This window comes from Anomaloglossus baeobatrachus, chromosome 1 (assembly GCF_048569485.1).
Source record: "Anomaloglossus baeobatrachus isolate aAnoBae1 chromosome 1, aAnoBae1.hap1, whole genome shotgun sequence".
In the NCBI taxonomy this organism is placed as follows: Eukaryota; Metazoa; Chordata; class Amphibia; order Anura; family Aromobatidae; genus Anomaloglossus; species Anomaloglossus baeobatrachus.
Window position 1 is genome coordinate 148,032,746 of NC_134353.1, and position 18,610 is coordinate 148,051,355.

General features: G+C 42.9%; 1 protein-coding gene across 9 annotated transcripts in view; it reads left to right on the forward strand.

Moving 5' to 3' along the window:
* FAT1 (FAT atypical cadherin 1) overlaps window positions 1-18,610 on the forward strand; it is a 323,107-nt gene that overhangs the window by 177,834 nt on the left and 126,663 nt on the right. For all 9 annotated transcript variants that reach the window (XR_012753986.1, XM_075347113.1, XM_075347116.1 and 6 more), the window contains exon 4: window positions 12,871-12,932. Coding sequence is in view for 8 of the 9 variants with exons in the window: in XM_075347113.1 (XP_075203228.1) it covers window positions 12,871-12,932 (62 nt within the window). In the remaining variant the exon portion in view is untranslated. The remainder of the gene's footprint in view (window positions 1-12,870; window positions 12,933-18,610) is intronic.

The window sequence follows — 18,610 nt, forward strand, 5'->3', positions numbered from 1 at the left end:
ACTAGTTTCATGAGTATTAATGTCCCAACAGCAGGACATCCTTCCAATGTGATCTTCATACATCCATCTAAAGCTGGCCATACACAAGATAACTGCCAGCCAAACTGTAGTGTCTCCCAACTCCATCAGCTTGGCCAAACATTCATGTGTTTTCAACAGGGACTCCTCGGTCAGCGATTTATCTCTCTTGAACATACAAGGAGTAGCATCAGGTCATCAGTCTCGAGGCCGGCTCCTGAGCGACTATAATCTAAAAGTGAAATTCCAGCATTCGCAGAAATGTAGGTTAAAACGTCACATTTATTGATCCATAAAAAGGTTAAAATCCATAGACCCAGGCTGGTCTACGCGTTTCAAGCATATCACGCTACACGCTATTAGTCATGATTAAGAGCGTGATACACTCGAAACGCATGGAACGGCTTGGGTCTATAGCTTTTAACCTTTTTACAGACCAATAAATGTGATGTTTTAACCTACATTTCTGTGAATGCTGATATTTCATTTTTGGACTATATCTCTCTTGAGCCGGCCTGCTGCTACATGCACCGCACCCCACTGAGACATCCATTACTAATTCCTGGAGACCGGTGAGCTGATGCTACTCCTTGTATGTTTAAATCTCTCTTGAACACAAAAGGATATTCAGTTAAAATTCCATTGTCCTGATCCTTCTCTACCTTGACTTTATTGAGAGGGGAAAGTAAAGAGGCCACTGTACACATGAGAAAGTTGGCTGGTTCCACCAAAATCGGCAGGTTTAGACAACGTAAATGTATAACTTTGGAGGGAGGGCTTAATAAAAAGAGATTTTCCTTTTAAAGGTTATTTATTGTTATAGCCACACTTATTCCATTGCGCTTTACATGTGAAAAGGGGTAGATATCATAAAAACAAGTACAATAATCCTATCCAATGCAAGGCACAGACTAGTACATGAGAAGAGAGGACCCTGTCCACGAGGGCTCACAGTCTACAGGGGATAGGTGAGGCACAGACAGGTACAAGTGGAGAGATGACACTGCCCATGAGGGCTCACAGTCTACAGGGGATAGGTGAGGCACAGACAGGTACATGTGGAGAGATGACACTGCCCATGAGGGCTCACAGTCTACAGGGGATAGGTGAGGCACAGACAGGTACATGTGGAGAGATGACACTGCCCATGAGGGCTCACAGTCTACAGGGGATAGGTGAGGCACAGACAGGTACAAGTGGAGAGATGACACTACCCATGAGGGCTCACAGTCTACAGGGGATAAGTGAGGCACAGACAGGTACAAGTGGAGAGATGACACTGCCCATGAGGGCTCACAGTCTACAGAGGATAGATAGGTGAGGCACAGACTGGTACAGGAGGAGCTGACTCTGCCCACAAGGGCTCACAATCTACAGGGGATAGGTGAGGCACACAGTTACAGGAGGACAGAGGACCCTGCCCGTGAGGGCTCACAGTCTACAGAGATTACCCTGCCAGACATGATTTCACATTTAATATGAGTAAAATATATATTTAAGGGCATGGTTTATTTCTAAATATTTACTATGTTTTCTTATAAATCCCATTTTCGACTAGCACTGGATGTATCCATTTGGAGCATTCCCAGTGCTCCCATTATCTGCGCCAGCAGCCAGGTTATGCCAATCGGATATGTAAATGGCTGCCAGCTTATTACAATAAAATGTGTAATGGAAATGTGAAAAGACAGCGACTGAAATGATGTCAGGGCATTTTTTACTGTTTGCATGGCAAGTGTGAGAACTGTGAGCATATGGAGGAGCAGCAATGTCACCTTGTTATTTGCTTCCTGCAACATATAAGCGTTGGCAGTAAAAATAAAGCTTTAGAAGTAATGCATATCTATTCTCAATGGATAACTCTTATTAACTGTAGGACCATAGATAAATGATCTCTCTGATGGAAAATAGACATAGCGGAGAGTATAGAGATGATTCGTTGGCACCTTTTCTCAAGAACTTGTAGTCTGTCACTTTCTCATCATGATGTGCTTATTGATTCATTGATAACGGCACTTGGCTTTAACGCAATGTCTGTCCCTTATGGGTGTTTCTGCTGAAGCTCATCCACTTTTCTCTGTCTTTACTCCTATCGTTCCAATTTTCGCCTGCCACGTCTTCTACTTGGAAACGCATTGTTGTGTTTGTTGTTGAGCGAGACAAGTGAAAATTGCATGTAAATGAAGGTAGTTTAACAAATCTGTAAGAATCCATCCTGTAAAATGAAATCTTCAGCTTGTCAAGGGATACATGTCTGATCTATTTTTACGTGATGGTAAATGTTGGCAAATTGGTAAGTATGAAGAATGGAATTACCACCTGGTCTCGAATTAAGAGATTTAATCTAACTAACCTTGCTCTCAGTGTCTGGATATCACCAGCGGACACTCGGCCGTTTCCAAATCTCCGATTTCTTCCAAACCTAAAACCAATTACAAGGAGATGCTGTTTATTCTGAGGCCAGGTTATATCCAGGCATAATTGGATTTCTCATTATTATGTATTGGATGGACTGCATATTTTAGCTTGTAATCAAATATTTAGAAAATGAGAGAAGGAAAATGAAAAGTGTTCTTCTTCTTCTTCCCTTTTTTTACGGCCAAATCCTATTATCACACGCGGCCTAATTCTGCATTTTGTTTAACGAAGTTAGGTCTTAAATATTCAGATTAACAACATTGGTGAAGGTCACGCAGACACGTTTCAGAATTTGACACTGGATGAAAAAATATATATATATTCTTTTGTTTGGAAAATGGAAGAAAGAACGTAAAAATAAAATAGACAAAAATGATTTAATGTAAATTGCCTGCTGATCATGTTGTCTTGTCCTGCTGATTTTTATTTACTCGTTTACTTTGGTTTAAGATTTAGGAGTTTAATTCAGTTGCTGTCGGATGGCAGATCTATTGCTTTTTAACAGCCGTACATGCACCAGCAGACTGGAGCCATCTGAACAAAACACTGTTCTAAGACCATACGTTTTTGTAGGTTTTAACCCTATGATTTGCTCCTTCTTGGGAGCCTGTTACTATAGATTGCTTTTGTTTTTCGCTTCTCTTGTTTTTCAACTTGTGGGCATTTTTGCATTCTGTACAGGTTCCTGCTATGTTTTTTTTCCATTTAATCCCCTCTGCAGTATATGTTTCTGAATCAGAGCGCAGGTCTACTACTTGCTCTACCAGAATCGTTAAAATGATTAACGCCTCCGGGGTTAGCGCACATGAAGTTAACTGTTCTTTCCCAGGATCCTCCTCTTCTTTTTTTCCCCCCTAGCATGGGAATCAGGGGATTCCCAGGACTGGACTGTCTTATTGGCAGGACTGGGCATTTTTTTCCTTGTACTGTAGTTGTGTAGGAAAATCAAATGAGTAATATGTCATTCTTCAGTTATGTAAGTACATAGTCATTGCTCTGGAAATATTAACCCTCTGCTGCTTGTGAGATTTTAGGGTGAGACGTTTGGCTTCTTCCACCCCAGAAAAGAAAATAATTATGATCGTCAGGATCTAGAATGTGGGATCTGCAAAGGAACTGAATGAAAATACGTTGACATAGAAGAGATGAATTTGTAGAAAAATCTGCAGCTTCTCATAGCCATATCAGACACCCCATACTTTGCACTGACGAGGGGCAAGCACCCCGAAACACCATGTCTGCAAATTGGGATTCTGGTCTGGCATATATATCCTAAGTTATTTGTAAAGGATTGTTAAAAATCAACATTTAACTTTTAGGATCGCTAGTTCCAATAGGTGGCGCTGCGTTAGTTTGTCTCCAGTCCTGGAGAAAAATTAGAAAAATGTGTGAAATGCACTCAGGGGTCTGGTAATGGCCAAGGCCCTTCAGTCAGGTAAAGGGTTCCTGGGTAGAGATAAGCGAACCCGAGGTTCAGTGTTCATACCAAACACAGACTTAACAAAAAAAAAAACAGTTTGGGTGCTCTACGCATGCAAACCACTCATTTGAGCATCGCTGTGCTCGGGTACACTTGGTGCTCAGCCCAGTGCGAGCCATTTGCAGAGTTTGATCGGCTTGCACTGAGGGTAACAGCAGCATTATCGGATGTAGTGTGCGCCAAACAAAAAAAAAAAAAAAAATGAAAAAACCCTGCCCTTGGAAGTGATCTGGTTTTGGCTGTCTATATGTGAGTGGAGACCCGAACTGCCCTATTAGTAACTTCCATTGGGATTCAGATCAAGTCCATGTACCAGACCGAACTTGTCTGAAGTTCAGATGATCCTGCCAAACCGAACTTCCACGGGTGCGCTCATCTCTATTCCTGAGTTTCTCCTTACCTAGAATTTCTCTCATTATCATTTCCTTTTCCCTAATGTGTCCTGAGATATGTGGCATCAAATAAACATTATTTTTTGACACTTTAGGGGGGATGTTTCCACTACGTGTAGTACACCTAGTGATCTCAATTTTTTGAAATATGTTGTTGCCATCAATTTCTAAATGAGTCAGACATTATTCCATACTTTCAACTTCTGATCAGAGTTTTGTGCTGCTGTGAATACAATATGACTGAGAGATTTCCAAATTGTTTTCCTTGTTTTTGTTACAATTTACACAAGTTCTCAACTTTGTGGGAATTGGGGTTGTAACTGTATTTTTATTTTATTTTAGTTTACTTATTTTTGGCTGTTTATTTTTTGGATATCAGGGTGACTCAGTGGTTAGCACTGTAGTCTTGCAGCGCTGGGGTCCTGGATTCAAATCCCACCAAGGACACCATCTGCAAGGAGTTTGTATGTTCTCCCCGTGTTTGCGTGGGTTTCGTCCCGGGATCTCTGGTTTCCACCCACACTCCAAAGGCATATAGATAGGGACCTTAGATTGTGAGCCCCAATGGGAACAGTGATGGTAATCTCTGTAAAGAGCTGTGGAATATGATGGTGCTATATAAGCAATGAGTAGTAGTAGTAGTTCTAATAACATCAGTGGTTTTTTGTAGACTTAGGCTATGTGCCCACGCTACAGGATTTACCGCGGATTTGCCGCGGATTTTGCCGCGGATTTACCGCGGATTTGCCGAAAATCTGCAGCAGCAGCACTTCCAAGCCATTTCAATGGCATTTTGGAAATGCTGTGCCCATGCTGCGGATTTTTCCGCGGCGGATTTGCCGCGGATTTTGATCCGTAAAAATCTGCAGCATGTCAATTGTTTGGTGCAGATTTGGTGCGGATTTTTGGTTTTGAATGGGGGAAAAAAAAAAAAATGAAATCCGCATCAAAATCCGCGGCAAATCCGCGGTAAATCCGCGGTAAATTCGCGGCAAATCCGCGGGTGCGGATTTGCCGCGAAAGTCGCGGATTTTCAGGCAGAAAAATCCGCAGGGACATTCTAGCGTGGGCACATAGCCTTATTGTTATTTTTGGGAAAGTACATGTACATTAGCCACAATTAAACAAACTCTTTGCTGATCTTCTGCATCGAAGCATCATAGTTAAGGCTATGTTCATACAGGGCATCTTTTATTGTGTTTTTGGTGCATTTTTGAGGTCACAAAGATGCACATAAATGCATGCATTTCCTTCCTCCAGCAAAGTCCGAGATTTCTATTTTGCTGTCCACACTGCATCTTTTTTGGCTGCATCTTGGCTGCATTTTTGAAGATGCAGAATGTCAATTCTTTTTGTGTTTTTGAGCCCTTCCAGTCAATAGATTTGACTTTAAAAAATGCATTGGGCAAAATGTGGCAAAAAACACGTGTTTTTTTTTTTTGTGTTTTTGCAGTGGGTGCATTTTTTGTGCATTTTTTGGGGCCAAAGACGCTGCATCTTTTTGGTTAGAAAAGATGCATTGTGTGAACATAGCCTTACTGTGAATAGAAAAGAGCAGGGTCCATTGTAACCTCATGTATTATAATCAGTGGATACCTTTCATAATAGGTGGTACATGTCATAGTAATCCCACCTGATCATAATGAGTGATGAAAACTGTTCCTGAAAAAAAAAAATGAGATTAAAAAAGCCCCAGCGGCCAGAGTGAAAATTGCATTCAGGTTTCCACTAAAGATTGTAATATAAAAAAACTTATTTTTTTTTAATTTAAATAAAGGAAAAAAATATATATATATTCACGACTGTAAGGCCCTGTGTGCACTTACCGGATTTTGCCGCGGATTTTTTGCGGTTTTGCTGCATGTTTCGCTGCAGAAAATGTTCATAACATCTCTGCAGTGAATCACCAGCAAAACCTATGGGCAAAAAAAATCCTGTGCGCACTGGGCGGAATTTGACAGCTGCATGTTTTGCTGCGGGATTCCCGCAGCAAAAACAATTGCATGTCAGTTCTTTTCCGCACATCGCTGCAGGATTTCACTACATTGACTCCAATGTTAATCGTGAAATCCCGCAGGGAATAACGCAGGCAGCAAATTCTGTGCGGTTCACTGCGTTTTGCTGCGTTATTCCCTGCGGTATTTCGCGGTTTACCTCCGGTAATGTACATCGCCTGTCTGCGGTTTTGCAGGGAAGTGATGTCATTACAGGAAATGGAAGCAGAGCAGAGAGTAAACACACACAAAGATCACACTCACACACACAGACATCACAGACATAGATCACACACACAGACACATAGAACACACATAGAAAGAAAACGGAAATATAGAAAACAAAGAACGTGGGCTCTGCCGTATTTTTACCTTCCAGCCGAGGTAAGCACACAGCGGCGGCCCGGTATTCTCAGGCTGGGGAGGGGCAGGGTTAATGTCCCCCGCCTCACTCCCCCTCCCGCAGCCGAGAATATCAGCCGCAGCTGCCCCGGGACTGTCGCATGCATTATGCGGCAGCACCGGTGTGTCCTCGGCCCTTCCTGCCGCCGTGTAGCAGTGGCAGCAGGGTAATACAAGGGGTTAATGGTGGTGGATCACCGCCATTAACTCCAGGCTTGACCATGGCAGCGTCTGAGACAGCTGACATGATCAACCCGTAAGTAAAGTGAATAAAACAGACACCGAAAAATCCTTTATTTTAAATAAAACAAACAAGCCTCGTTCACCATTTTATTAACCCCTCCCGCACCAAAGCTCCGGCGTAATCCACAGGTCCGGCGCTGCTTACATCCAGCCGCGACTGTCACAGACACAGCGCTGAATGAATGCAGCAGACAGCAGAGGTAATTACCGGTCATTTCCCACGGCTGGTAATATGAACTCACTGCCGACCGTGGGAAATGCAGCGATCTGTCCTCTATCTATCTATCCCTCTATCTATTCTTCTGTCTATCTATCTACTATCTCAGAATTAAATAACTTTTTTTTTTTTTTTCAATGTGGTTTATTGCATTGAATGCAATAAAGCACATCCCAACCCGCACGCGGCAAAACCGCGGCAATACCGCGAACAATACCGCGGTCAAACCGCATGCGGTTTTCGGGTGCGGTTTGCCGCGGTTCTTTACCGCGAGTGCGGTAATCTTTGAGAGCATGCGGAATTTTCTCAAGAAAATTCCATTTCCCAGTGCGCACATAGCCTTAAAGAGTTTCGACTTTGTTGGGCAGCACAATTAAAAGAAAGCTATCTGAATATATATATATATATATATATATATATATATATATATATATATATATATATATATATATATATATATATATATATATATATATATATATATATATATATATATATATATATATATATATATATAATACTAGAAGGTGGCCCGATTCTACGCATCGGGTATTCTAGAATTTACGTATTGTGTAGTTCATGTATGATTTTTGTTATATAAGAGAGAGAGATGTTGTTGTCTGTAGTTACCAAGTGTTTGTGTAGGCGCTGTACATGTTCTGGGTGTTGTCTGGGTGTGACGGGGGGTGAGAGCGGTGTTGTATGTGTGTTGCGTGTGTTGCGTTGTGTGTGTTGCGCGGTTTGTGTGTGTGTGGTGTGTTTTGGGGGGAGGTATGTTTTGTGCAATGTGTGTGTTGTGCGGTATGTGCGTATATTTGTGTGTGCCGCGGTGTTTGTGTGTTGGGTGTTGTGTGTGTGCAGCGTTGTCTGTGTGTGTGGGTGTCTGTGTAGGGCAGTTGTTTGTGGTTCCCAGTGTGTGTGTGTGTGTGTGTGGTGTGTTGTGCAGTGCGCGCGCGCGTGCGTGTGTGTGTGTGTGTGTGTGTGTGCATCAGCCTCTCTTCTCTCAGCCTACCTCTCCCAGCCTCCTTCCTCCCAGCCTCCCTCAGCATCAGCTTTCTGCTCCCAGTCTCCCCCAGCATCAGCCTCCCCATGCATCAGCCTCCACCAGCATCAGCCTCTCTCCTTCCAGCCTCTCTCCTTCCAGCCTCCCCCAGCATCAGCCTCCCCTTCCCAGCCTTCCCCAGGATCAGCCTCTCTCCTCCCAGCCTCCTTCCTCCCAGCCTCCCTCTCCCAGCCTCCCTCAGCATCAGCCTTCCGCTCCCAGTCTCCCCCAGCATCAGCCTCCCCAAGCATCAGCCTCCACCAGCATCAGCCTCTCTCCTTCCAGCCTCCCCCAGCATCAGCCTCTCTCCTTCCAGCCTCCCTCAGCATCAGCCTCCCGTTCCCAGCCTTCCCCAGGATCAGCCTCTCTCCTCCCAGCCTCCTTCCTCCCAGCCTCCCTCAGCATCAGCCTTCCCCTCCCAGTCTCCCCCAGCATCAGCCTCCCCAAGCATCAGCCTCCACCAGCATTAGCCTCTCTCCTTCCAGCCTCCCCCAGCATCAGCCTCCCCAAGCATCAGCCTCCACCAGCATCAGCCTCCCTCGTCCCAGCCTCCCCCTCCCAGCCTCCCCCAGCATCAGCCTCTCTCCTCCCAGCCTTCCCCATGATCAGCCTCTCTGCTCCCAGCCTCCTCCAGCACGCCGTGCTCCTCTGCCGACACTCACACACCCGATCGCATCCACTCACACACACCCGATCGCATCCACTCACACACACCCGATCGCATCCACTCACACACACCCGATCGCATCCACTCACACACACCCGATCGCATCCACTCACACACACCCGATCGCATACACTCACACACACCCGATCGCATACACTCACACAAACAGACACTGACGATATCGCACATACGCGCTTATACTCACAACATCCGGGGATATCACATGCTTCTGGCCATGTGATCCTCCGGCAGGTCCTGGAAGATCACAACAGCACAGTATCGCCGCCGAGAAGCAAGCGATATCCCAGGATGTTGTGAGTATGTGGATGCGATGTGATGTGTGTGTGTGAGTGAGTGTGATCTGATTTGTGTGTGTGTATGTGTGTGCTGTTATGTGTGTGCTGTTATGTGTGTGCTGTTATGTGTCTGTATTTTCCGCCGCTGCAGGACCTTGATGTGTGGATGCGATGTGATGTGTGTGTGAGGTGTGTATTAGAGTGAGTGTGAGCCGGTGTACACTGGTAACTATGATACACATCGGGTAACTAAGGGACCTTAGTTACCCGATGTGTATAATGGTTACCAGCTTTCACGGCCTCCGTGAAGATCCCAGCATCGCAAGGTTATGTCTGGCGCTGCTGGGATCCTGACGGAGCCGGTGTAGAAGCAAGAGATATCCCAGCATGTTGTGATGTGTGAGGTGTGTGTGAGAGTGAGTGTGAGAGTGAGTGTGATCTGATGTGTGTGTGTGTACTCACCTGGGAATCGGGGCTCCGTGTCAGTTGGGCCAGAGCGAGCGTGCATTGCGTGAGGGGGGCGGGGCCTGCAGAGAGCCGGGGCGAGAGGCCAATCCGTGTGGGGGGCGGGGCCATGGCGAGCCCAGCGGCCAATCAGCTTTGTGTCACCGTAAGGACACAATTTCGGAGCATGACAGACAGACAGACAGACAGAATAAGGCAATTATATATATAGATATAATGTGTATATATATGTATGTGTATATATATGTATGTGTATATATATGTATGTGTATATATATATATATATATATATATATATAAATATGTATGTGTGTGTGTATATATGTGTGTGTATATATATATCATTTTCAGATGGCTTTCTTTTAATTGTGCTGCCCAACAAAGTCGAAACTTTTACAGTCGTGTGTTTTTTTTTTGTTTTTTTTTTGTTTTTTCTTTTTAAATACGGTAACTTTAATATCTAGGATCCCAGATGACTGTGTCTGACACTTTGTACATTTTATTCTCTCTATTTAGTTGAGACGTTTGCAATTGTCCCATTCCAGGATGCATCTTCATACAACCTGGGGCCATAATTAATGATTAATTCATGCAATGTATTGGTGTGTTGCAGTTAACAATACTCTTGTTCCAAAACTTTTAGTAGTGAGTAAATCGGCTGCAAAGTATATTGAATGCTGACTGTGGCAGATGGAGAAGTGGAATATAGAAGTCTCATTTTTCCCTGTTTTGTTCTCTCCTTCTCGCTACAATCTGATTGTTCTGATCCATGCCAGCCTTGGCGTGTTGGCAGTGGTAGGTTGTTTTCTAAGCCTTCATGGTTTCAGCATCCAAATTGCTCTAGTGAAGGATTTTATCGATGGATATTTAGTTCAAGAGGAGGAATTAATGTTTCAGCTGTCTGTGAAACCCAAGGCTCAGTCTAATTCTCCGTGATATGTCCCCAAGAGGTGAGCGCCACGTTCGGAATTTGCTTGTTCAATCTAATGTACTTACAGTGCAGTGTGTCAGCTCTAATGATAAATCGGCCTTGTCTATACAAAACCCATTTGGTGAAATCAGAGCTGTTAACCTAATTCTAGGTGACGTGCAGTTCTACCTTTTGTAGGTTTTTTTAATTGTTTGAGATTGTGATTTTAGTGTCTACAAGTATATTGTCAAATCCTCATTTATTGTACTAATATGTGATGATACTTTCATAAAATTGATAATTTGCTAAAGCAAAGTTGGTGAACGCCTGGTTTCCTTATAACATCAGATGCGCGTGATACTTTGTATCACATGAAACGTCCCAACAATGGCTCCGACGATAGTATGTAAATGAAATGCAGAAAACGGATTCGTCAGCAGCACAACTCTTATTCTACTCTGTCCGCCATACGTGGAAATCGATTTCCGCTTCACTTCATATAATTGAAACCTAAGCTTATGTTTCAGTCTATTGACACAAATATATTTATCAAAGTGACATTTCCTTTAAATGCAAGTTTGCATGTAAACGGCAATTTCATAAGGGAGTGCAGAATGGTGATGAGAGTGCAGTTTCCCCGGTTTTTAGCTAGTCATATGGCTCATGATGATGCATGGTTGGTAGTGCATATTTATATAAGGGTTTAGTCTTCCGACGATGAACTCTCAGGTTTTAATTCTTCGAAAATTTGAGTCTAAAAATGTGAAGAAAGTGTCTTAACATCTTGTATGGTTTATTTAGGAAACCACATAGTGTCGATACAACCAGGATAATGTATGTTCCTTTATGGTAGTGCATTTAAAGGGAACCTGTCACCACTTTTTTGCCCTGTAAGCTGCGGCCGCCACCACCACCACCACCGGGCTCTTATATACAGCATTCTAACAGGCTGTGTATAAGAGCCCAGGCCGGGGGTATAACATAAAAAACAGTTTATAATATTTATTAACGGTCGCTCAGTTGGCCTTATGGGCGTCTCCGTTGTCTGGTGCCGGCGCCACCTCTTTCGGCCATTTTCGTCCTCTTTCTGAAGCCTGGGTGCATGATGCATCCTACGTCATACACACTCGCCGGTCCCGCGCATGCGCACTTCAATACTTTGATCTGCCCTGCTCAGGGCAGATCAAAGTGCGCTAGCTCAGGACCTGAATGCCGGCGAGTGTGGATGACGTCGGACCAGTCATGCACCGCAGCTAGAGAAGAAGGAGCACAAAGATGGACAAAAGAGGCGGCACTGGCACAGGACAACAGAGATGCCCATAAGGCCCACCGCGCGACCATTGGGTAAGTATTATAAAGTGCTTTTCATGTTATACCCTTGGCCTGGGCTCTTATATACAGCATATTAAATTGCTGTATATAAGAGCCCGGTGGTGGTGGCTGCAGCTTATAGGCCAAAAAAGTGGTGACAGGTTCCCTTTAGTTCTTTACTTAGTTGTAGGAGGAAACACTGCCTCCCTTGTCCATAGGCTATGACTGGTACTACAGCTATGGAACATTTCAGTGGGTTGCTCCACAATTACAACTTATGCCCTGTATAAAAATAGAAAAAGCCAGCTCACCCTTCGTTGCAGCAGGATAAGTGTCACTACATCCACACGGAGACAGCTCTTGCAAGGGCTCCAGAAGCTCAGAAGCAAGGATGAAAAAAACAGCAGAAATCAGGCAGGGAATAAAATACTTATGGTTTACTCAAAATCATTAAAATAATGTCGCCAAGGTGTAGGAGTCCAACAGATGACTTAGGAATAAATACCAACGTGTTTCAACTATGGTAAAGTCATAGTCATGGATATCCATGACCAAGACTTTACCATCGTCGAAACACGATGAATTTTTCATCCTTTCTTCTATTCCCAGTTTAGGTTTTTAATAAGTCAAGGTCACATCAAGGTTATTTGCCCCATATTCCTTGTGTATGGATCTGGAAAAGATAGCAATATACTTTTCTCAGCTACCTCCATCAGTCCTACTGACTGAGAATGGACCACCTCTCCATTCACATGGAGGACACAAGGTCTCTCCATCTGTGGTGGTCCCAGCAGTTGGACCAATGCCATCAGACACTTTACTGCTTATCCTACTATAAGCGATTAATAAAAAGCAGACTATTTTAAAATCCTCTAAACCCTGCTAGCCAAATGTGGTCCCCAGAAGTATGTATTCATTTTTTCAAGTGCTTGAGATATTGAGATTTGGTAATTTTTAATGTCCTCCAATATTTATTAGAAGAAAGCGCTAATGATTTTATTTTTTTTATCTTCAGGTTTGATAACAACAACTTCAAGAAGATTAGACCGGGAGCAACAAGCAGAACATGTACTAGAGGTATGTTATATGACTAGAACAAGGTCAGTATGGCATTTCATGTCATGTAGGAAAGATCTTTGTTGTATTTCAATTCCTGAGAATGTCCTCACATAAAGGAATCAGGTCGCCAGTTCTGTTCTCATGTCAATATTACATTAATATTTGTTATGTGTGTGCCCCATAACCTCTATACTTAATAGTTCAATCTTGATCTGTACTTACTGTCTATGGTATGTCTGTACACCAAGATTCCTGACAGCCGGTAGTTCATGAAGAAACAATTCCACCTGATCACAGTTTTTGGGATGTACTGGTTTTCCTTCAGGAGAGTATATCTTTTTGTCAATGCTCCAGGTAAAAAAAAGTATACAAATATGCAAGCAATATACAAATTGGTGGCACTGGGCAGAGAGCTTCCTTTTTGTTCTGGGGCACACTTAATTTGCATGCGTTTTTCAATGGAGTATTGCCAAAAAATTTCTATACACTTTTGGCCCACTTACTTTACTGAGCCATTCTCCCACAAAGCTGTGTCATGGACATCTCGTTCAGAAAGCTTAGCTCTGCTCTGTACGGAAGGGCAAGTACCCCAAAAACCGCTGTCAGTAAGTAAGTATCTGGCTTCAACTAAATTTGATTAAAAATTTCTATTTTAGTTCCATATTCTGAGCTATTTTCTAATATACTTGTATTAAAAATTTCCTACAATTTCCTAACTACAATAACGAACTTGTATTCTATTTTATTGTCTGCTACTGCCTGTCTGATGATGCTTTGTTTGAGAATCTCAGGCATAGGCTGCAGGCTGCGGTCACAGTCACAGCGTCTGCCCCCTCCATGAAAAGAAGCGTCATCAGTGAGTCTCGTTTCATAGGCTGTGCTCGTCCCTGCTGTGTCCCTCCCTGCGAGCTGTGCACTATGCGATTTGCACAGTGAACTGCGTCTGCTCTGCTCTCAGCTCAGATTAGTAATACAGGCATGCAGAGGACAGTGACATCACTAGCCCCTGGCATGTGGGATATTGACACCAGTCTGTTGCCGGCAGATTACTGATCTGAGCCGACAACAGAGTAGATGCTGTCACTGTGCACAGCGAGATGGGAGGGACACGGCAGGGACGAGCACAGCCCCTGAAATGAGCCTCATGGGTGACTGGAGATGAGCAGACTCGTGGAAGTTCGATTTGGCGGGTTCAGCCAGACTTTAAAGTTTGGTATGGGACCCGAACTTGACCTGAACTCCAACGGAAGTAACAAATTTGGAAGTTCAGGTCTTTGCCCACATACAGCCAACCGTAAACAGATCACTTCTGAAGGTGGAGTTTTTCCATTTTTTTTCTTTTGTTTCCTGCATACTACATCCCATCATGCTGTTGTTATCCCCAGTGAGAGGCGTTCAAACACTGCGAGCGGCTCACACTGGGCTGAGCACCGAGCATACACGAGCACCGCTATGCTCACGCAAGTGGTTTCCATATGTAAAGCACCCGAACTCCGAACCTGAACTTTGTTTATTTTGTAAAATCTGTGTTTGGTACGAACACTAAACACCGAACCTCTGGTTTGCTCATCTCTACTGATGACTCTTCATTTCAAGGAGGTGGCAGTGATCGCAGCCTGTGCCTCCTGCTCGATTGATGCTATGTTTGCGTATCACAGCATGCAATGGGATTCTCAAGTTATGTAGTATAGTTGGGGAAAAGTAGGGAATTTTTATTACAAGCATGTTAGAAAATAGATTAGATTACAGCTCTAAATTGATAAAGATTTAGATGGAAATTTGGTTTGACTTCGCATCACCTCTTTAACTAGTACTTCTAGTCATCTTGCTTCTGTTCTTAAAAATCAGTCATTGGCTTGTACAGTAGCTAGTGGATATGAAGTGGCTTTAATTTTGAGAAAGGTTGCAGTAAGCTTTAGATCTTCAATCTACTGTCTGATTATCGTGAATGCGTGATCCCAGGAATGCTTCCCAGTAATTGTCAAGTGTAAACAAAAAGGCTGCCAATCAGACGAATGAACAAAATGCTCATTCATCAGGAAAAATGATTTTTAAGTTTGCTTCAACATCATTGTTCTCAGCAGCACACGGCCAGGATGTGCTTTCGAGATCATTGACAGCCTATGAACATAGAATGATATACCGATGATCACTCTTTGTCCATAGAGTGTGCAATCAATGTGTCAAAACAGGCTATCAAAGCAACCGCCAATCGGCAAACATGTAGGTTGTTTTACAGCCTTCATCAGCTCGTATAAACCCTCCTTTATTGATCCACTGGGGATTACACTAAAATAACTTTTATTGCAGTCTAGTGCGCTCAAACCTGATTGGTCCATTATATTTATAGCTGGAATATGGCTCTGTTTCCAGGAAAGCATTCTCTAAAAAATGTAAAAGAATGTTGCTCAATCAAATACCATTTTACAGATATTCTCTCCTAGATATTTTGCTTACAATGAGCATATTCAAACAAGGTGTCTTGTGTAAGCAAATGGAGCACCTCTGGCTTTGTCAGGACTCAGAGCGTGTGTTATTTGTATTACAATGCATGCTGGGCTTAAAGGGGTTGTCCAGGACTAACATATTGTTGACATATCTGTAGAATAGGTCCTCGATCAGTACGGGTACATACATTTAGTATTGACCACTCCCGCTCCTTAGTACTAAAACTCTGCCTCCATCCAAGTGACTGGGAAGAAGGTGCAGTACCTGGGAGCAGCCACTAAACAATGGACATAGCTCTGCTGTTCCAGCTCTGTTCATTGTTGATAGCAGCTGATTGGCGGGTGGTGCCTTGTGCCAGAACCCTACTGAGCTGATACGCAGTGTATGACATATCCTGGTCATCAGTAGAGATGCGCGGACCCAAACTTTAACATTTAGTGTTCGTGCTAAACATGGACTTTACAAAAAAAAAAACAGTGTTCGAGTGCTTTACGTATGCTAACCACTCGATCGAGCATTGGTGAGCGAGGGGACGCCGCCTGCAGTGTCTGTCTCTCACTGGGGATAAAATCCGCATTAGTGGATGTAGTGTGTACAAAATGAAAAATATGAACCCCCCCCCCAGAAGTGATCTTGTTATGGCTGGCTGTATGTAGGCGGAGAGCCGACTTCCCCGATCATTGACTTTCATTAAGGTTCGGGTCAAGTCCGGGTCCAGAACAGAACTTTAGATAAAGTGCAACTGAACACCCAGAACCCGAACTTCCAACGGGTTTGATCATCTCTAGTCATCAGTATGTTAGTTCTTGATTATCGGCTCTATTCACATTTTATTAGTTTTTTAGAGTATTATTTTTAATATTAGCAATGTAGAGTGCAAGGAACACTGTAGAGATTGTCACCATTGACATGAGTTACTGCGCCAAAGGTGCTCAATAACACTCGCACAATTTCTTACGAATCCAATTAAACAATAAGTATATTTTTGGAAAATAAGAAGAGTACCCAAACAAATTCACACAAACATGATCTCTTAAAGATCTCCTATAGATCCCCAGTGCTGCAGGCAACCGTGCGAACCATTGATCCGTCTCAACATGTCATTTAGGATTTCAGGCTGATTGGATGTGACCGGGAATATAAGGTGAAAGTGTGCTCCTGTGATACACACATCCATAAATTAAACTCTATATCAAGCGCGGAGACAATAAACAAGTTTTTTGCTTCTGCAGCCATTTTGACATTTTAGACCGCAAGCCAGAGTTACTTTTAATAAAACACTAGAATTGCCTGAATTTCTGTTATTGCCGTTCTGCTCCATTTTTAATCTTTATTTACAAGGCACAGTGCTGCCACGAATCATATAGTCCCCATCGCTCTTTTCCTGCCATGGGTTAATGTGCCGAAAAATATTTCTGTGATTTGTAATTGGTAATTTTTTTTTTTATGACTTTTATTTTATTTTGCCCCCAGCTGGTCTTTGTTTGCTCCTCTGTGTTTATTGCCTGCTCAATGATACAGCAAAGGCAACATAAAATACTGTTCTACAGTATAATGCAAGCTTTAATGGCTTAATGGGCCTATTCCTATTTGTCTGTTTAATGGAGGCATGCTCGAATATGGTTTGGGAAGGAACCCAGAAACATAGTGGTATTTAGATTGGAGGAGATACAGCCAAGTGTTGTGTGCATCTGGCAAATTAATTTAATGTTGAAATGTTGACCAGATGGGTTAGTGGTTTTTTTCCCTTGTTTACAAGGAAATTTGATCCTCTACTGCACTGTGGTTTAGTGATATGTACTTCACAATCAGAATACGTTTTTCCTCGCAATGTAACCCCATCATTCTGCACCAAAAAGCTTTAAACATATACAATAGAAACATTTATTAGATTTCTGGTAATATTTTAGCAAACACTTCATTACTTATCCTATTATTATTATTATTATTATTATTATTATTATTATTATCATTTTGAGTTGTTTGCCTCTTTTGAGGATAGCCATTTTTCCCTTGTTCGATTGATGACGCTAATTGTAAAGTCCAGTTCCTTTATAAATCTGATCTTCCTTTTATTTCCAAATCTTAAATCAAATTTGGAATCAATTGTGCCCAATGCTTCCCTTGTACCCCTCTCCGTCCCAGATGAGCTGCACTTTTGGTCCAGCAGAGGGAGTTAGAGGGATAGCTGTCGTTAAGTTAAGCGGGGGTGTCATTTTGCTGAATTTAAGGTGCCAACCTCCGCGGCAAGGAAGGAACCCGTATCAGGGCAATCTGGCCAATTCCCGACTTAAATAAGCTTCCCTTGCACCACACACAGTCCCAGATGAGCTGCACTTTTAGTCCAGCACAGGGAGTTAAAGGGACAGCTGTCGTTGAGTTGACTGGGGGCATCATTTCGCTGAATTTAAGGTGCCAAGCTCTGCGGCAAGGAAGGGACAGTATCAGGGCAATCTGGCCAATTCCCACCTCAAATATAACTGTACCATTGATCTGTATGTTTGTATGTTATGGAACTCGCCTGTTTTTAATGATTTTTAGGGTTTTTTCTATGGTTTGTGAGTTTGAGCACCCCTGCTATCATTTTCTTTGGTTTCTGTTTTGTGCCCAGTGCAGATCTGATAATGATTAAATAATCTACTGTCTGCTATGCGTGATGGATTTGGCTGTACACCATAAAAAGCTGGTAGCTGAACAATCGTTTGTCTGACCGCTGTTCCTCTTGACCCCTCATGGACACTCGACTGAGAGTGCATAGGTTTTCAATGATAAACAGGGATCTCCAACACGATGGATCTTTCTTTACCCAATATCTAATGTCGGTGATAGCCTGGACACCCTTTGGCACAAGGGATGGTTGAACTATCCTGCCAAAGTCTTCAAGTTTGACCAACGTTTTTCTAATGTGTGTCCCCAACTACTTTGTGCTTTAGACAAACTGGAAAATATCTGTTTCAGAAAAAGCTTATCCCATTAATAAAACCTGATATCAAATGGTTATTCTGAAGTCATTATCTGGATTTACCTATTCATGTATGACTTTAGTGGAAGCAATAAAGGTAACTGCTTGCCCATGTGCACACATTGAGTATTTGGTGAGCTTTTTACCTCCGTATTTGTAAGACAAAACCAGGAGTGGGTAAAAATACAGAAGTGGTGCTCGTGTCTCTATTATACTTTTCCTCTAATTGTTACGCTCCTGGTTTTGGCTACAAATACTGAGATAAAAAGCTCACCAAATACTCAAC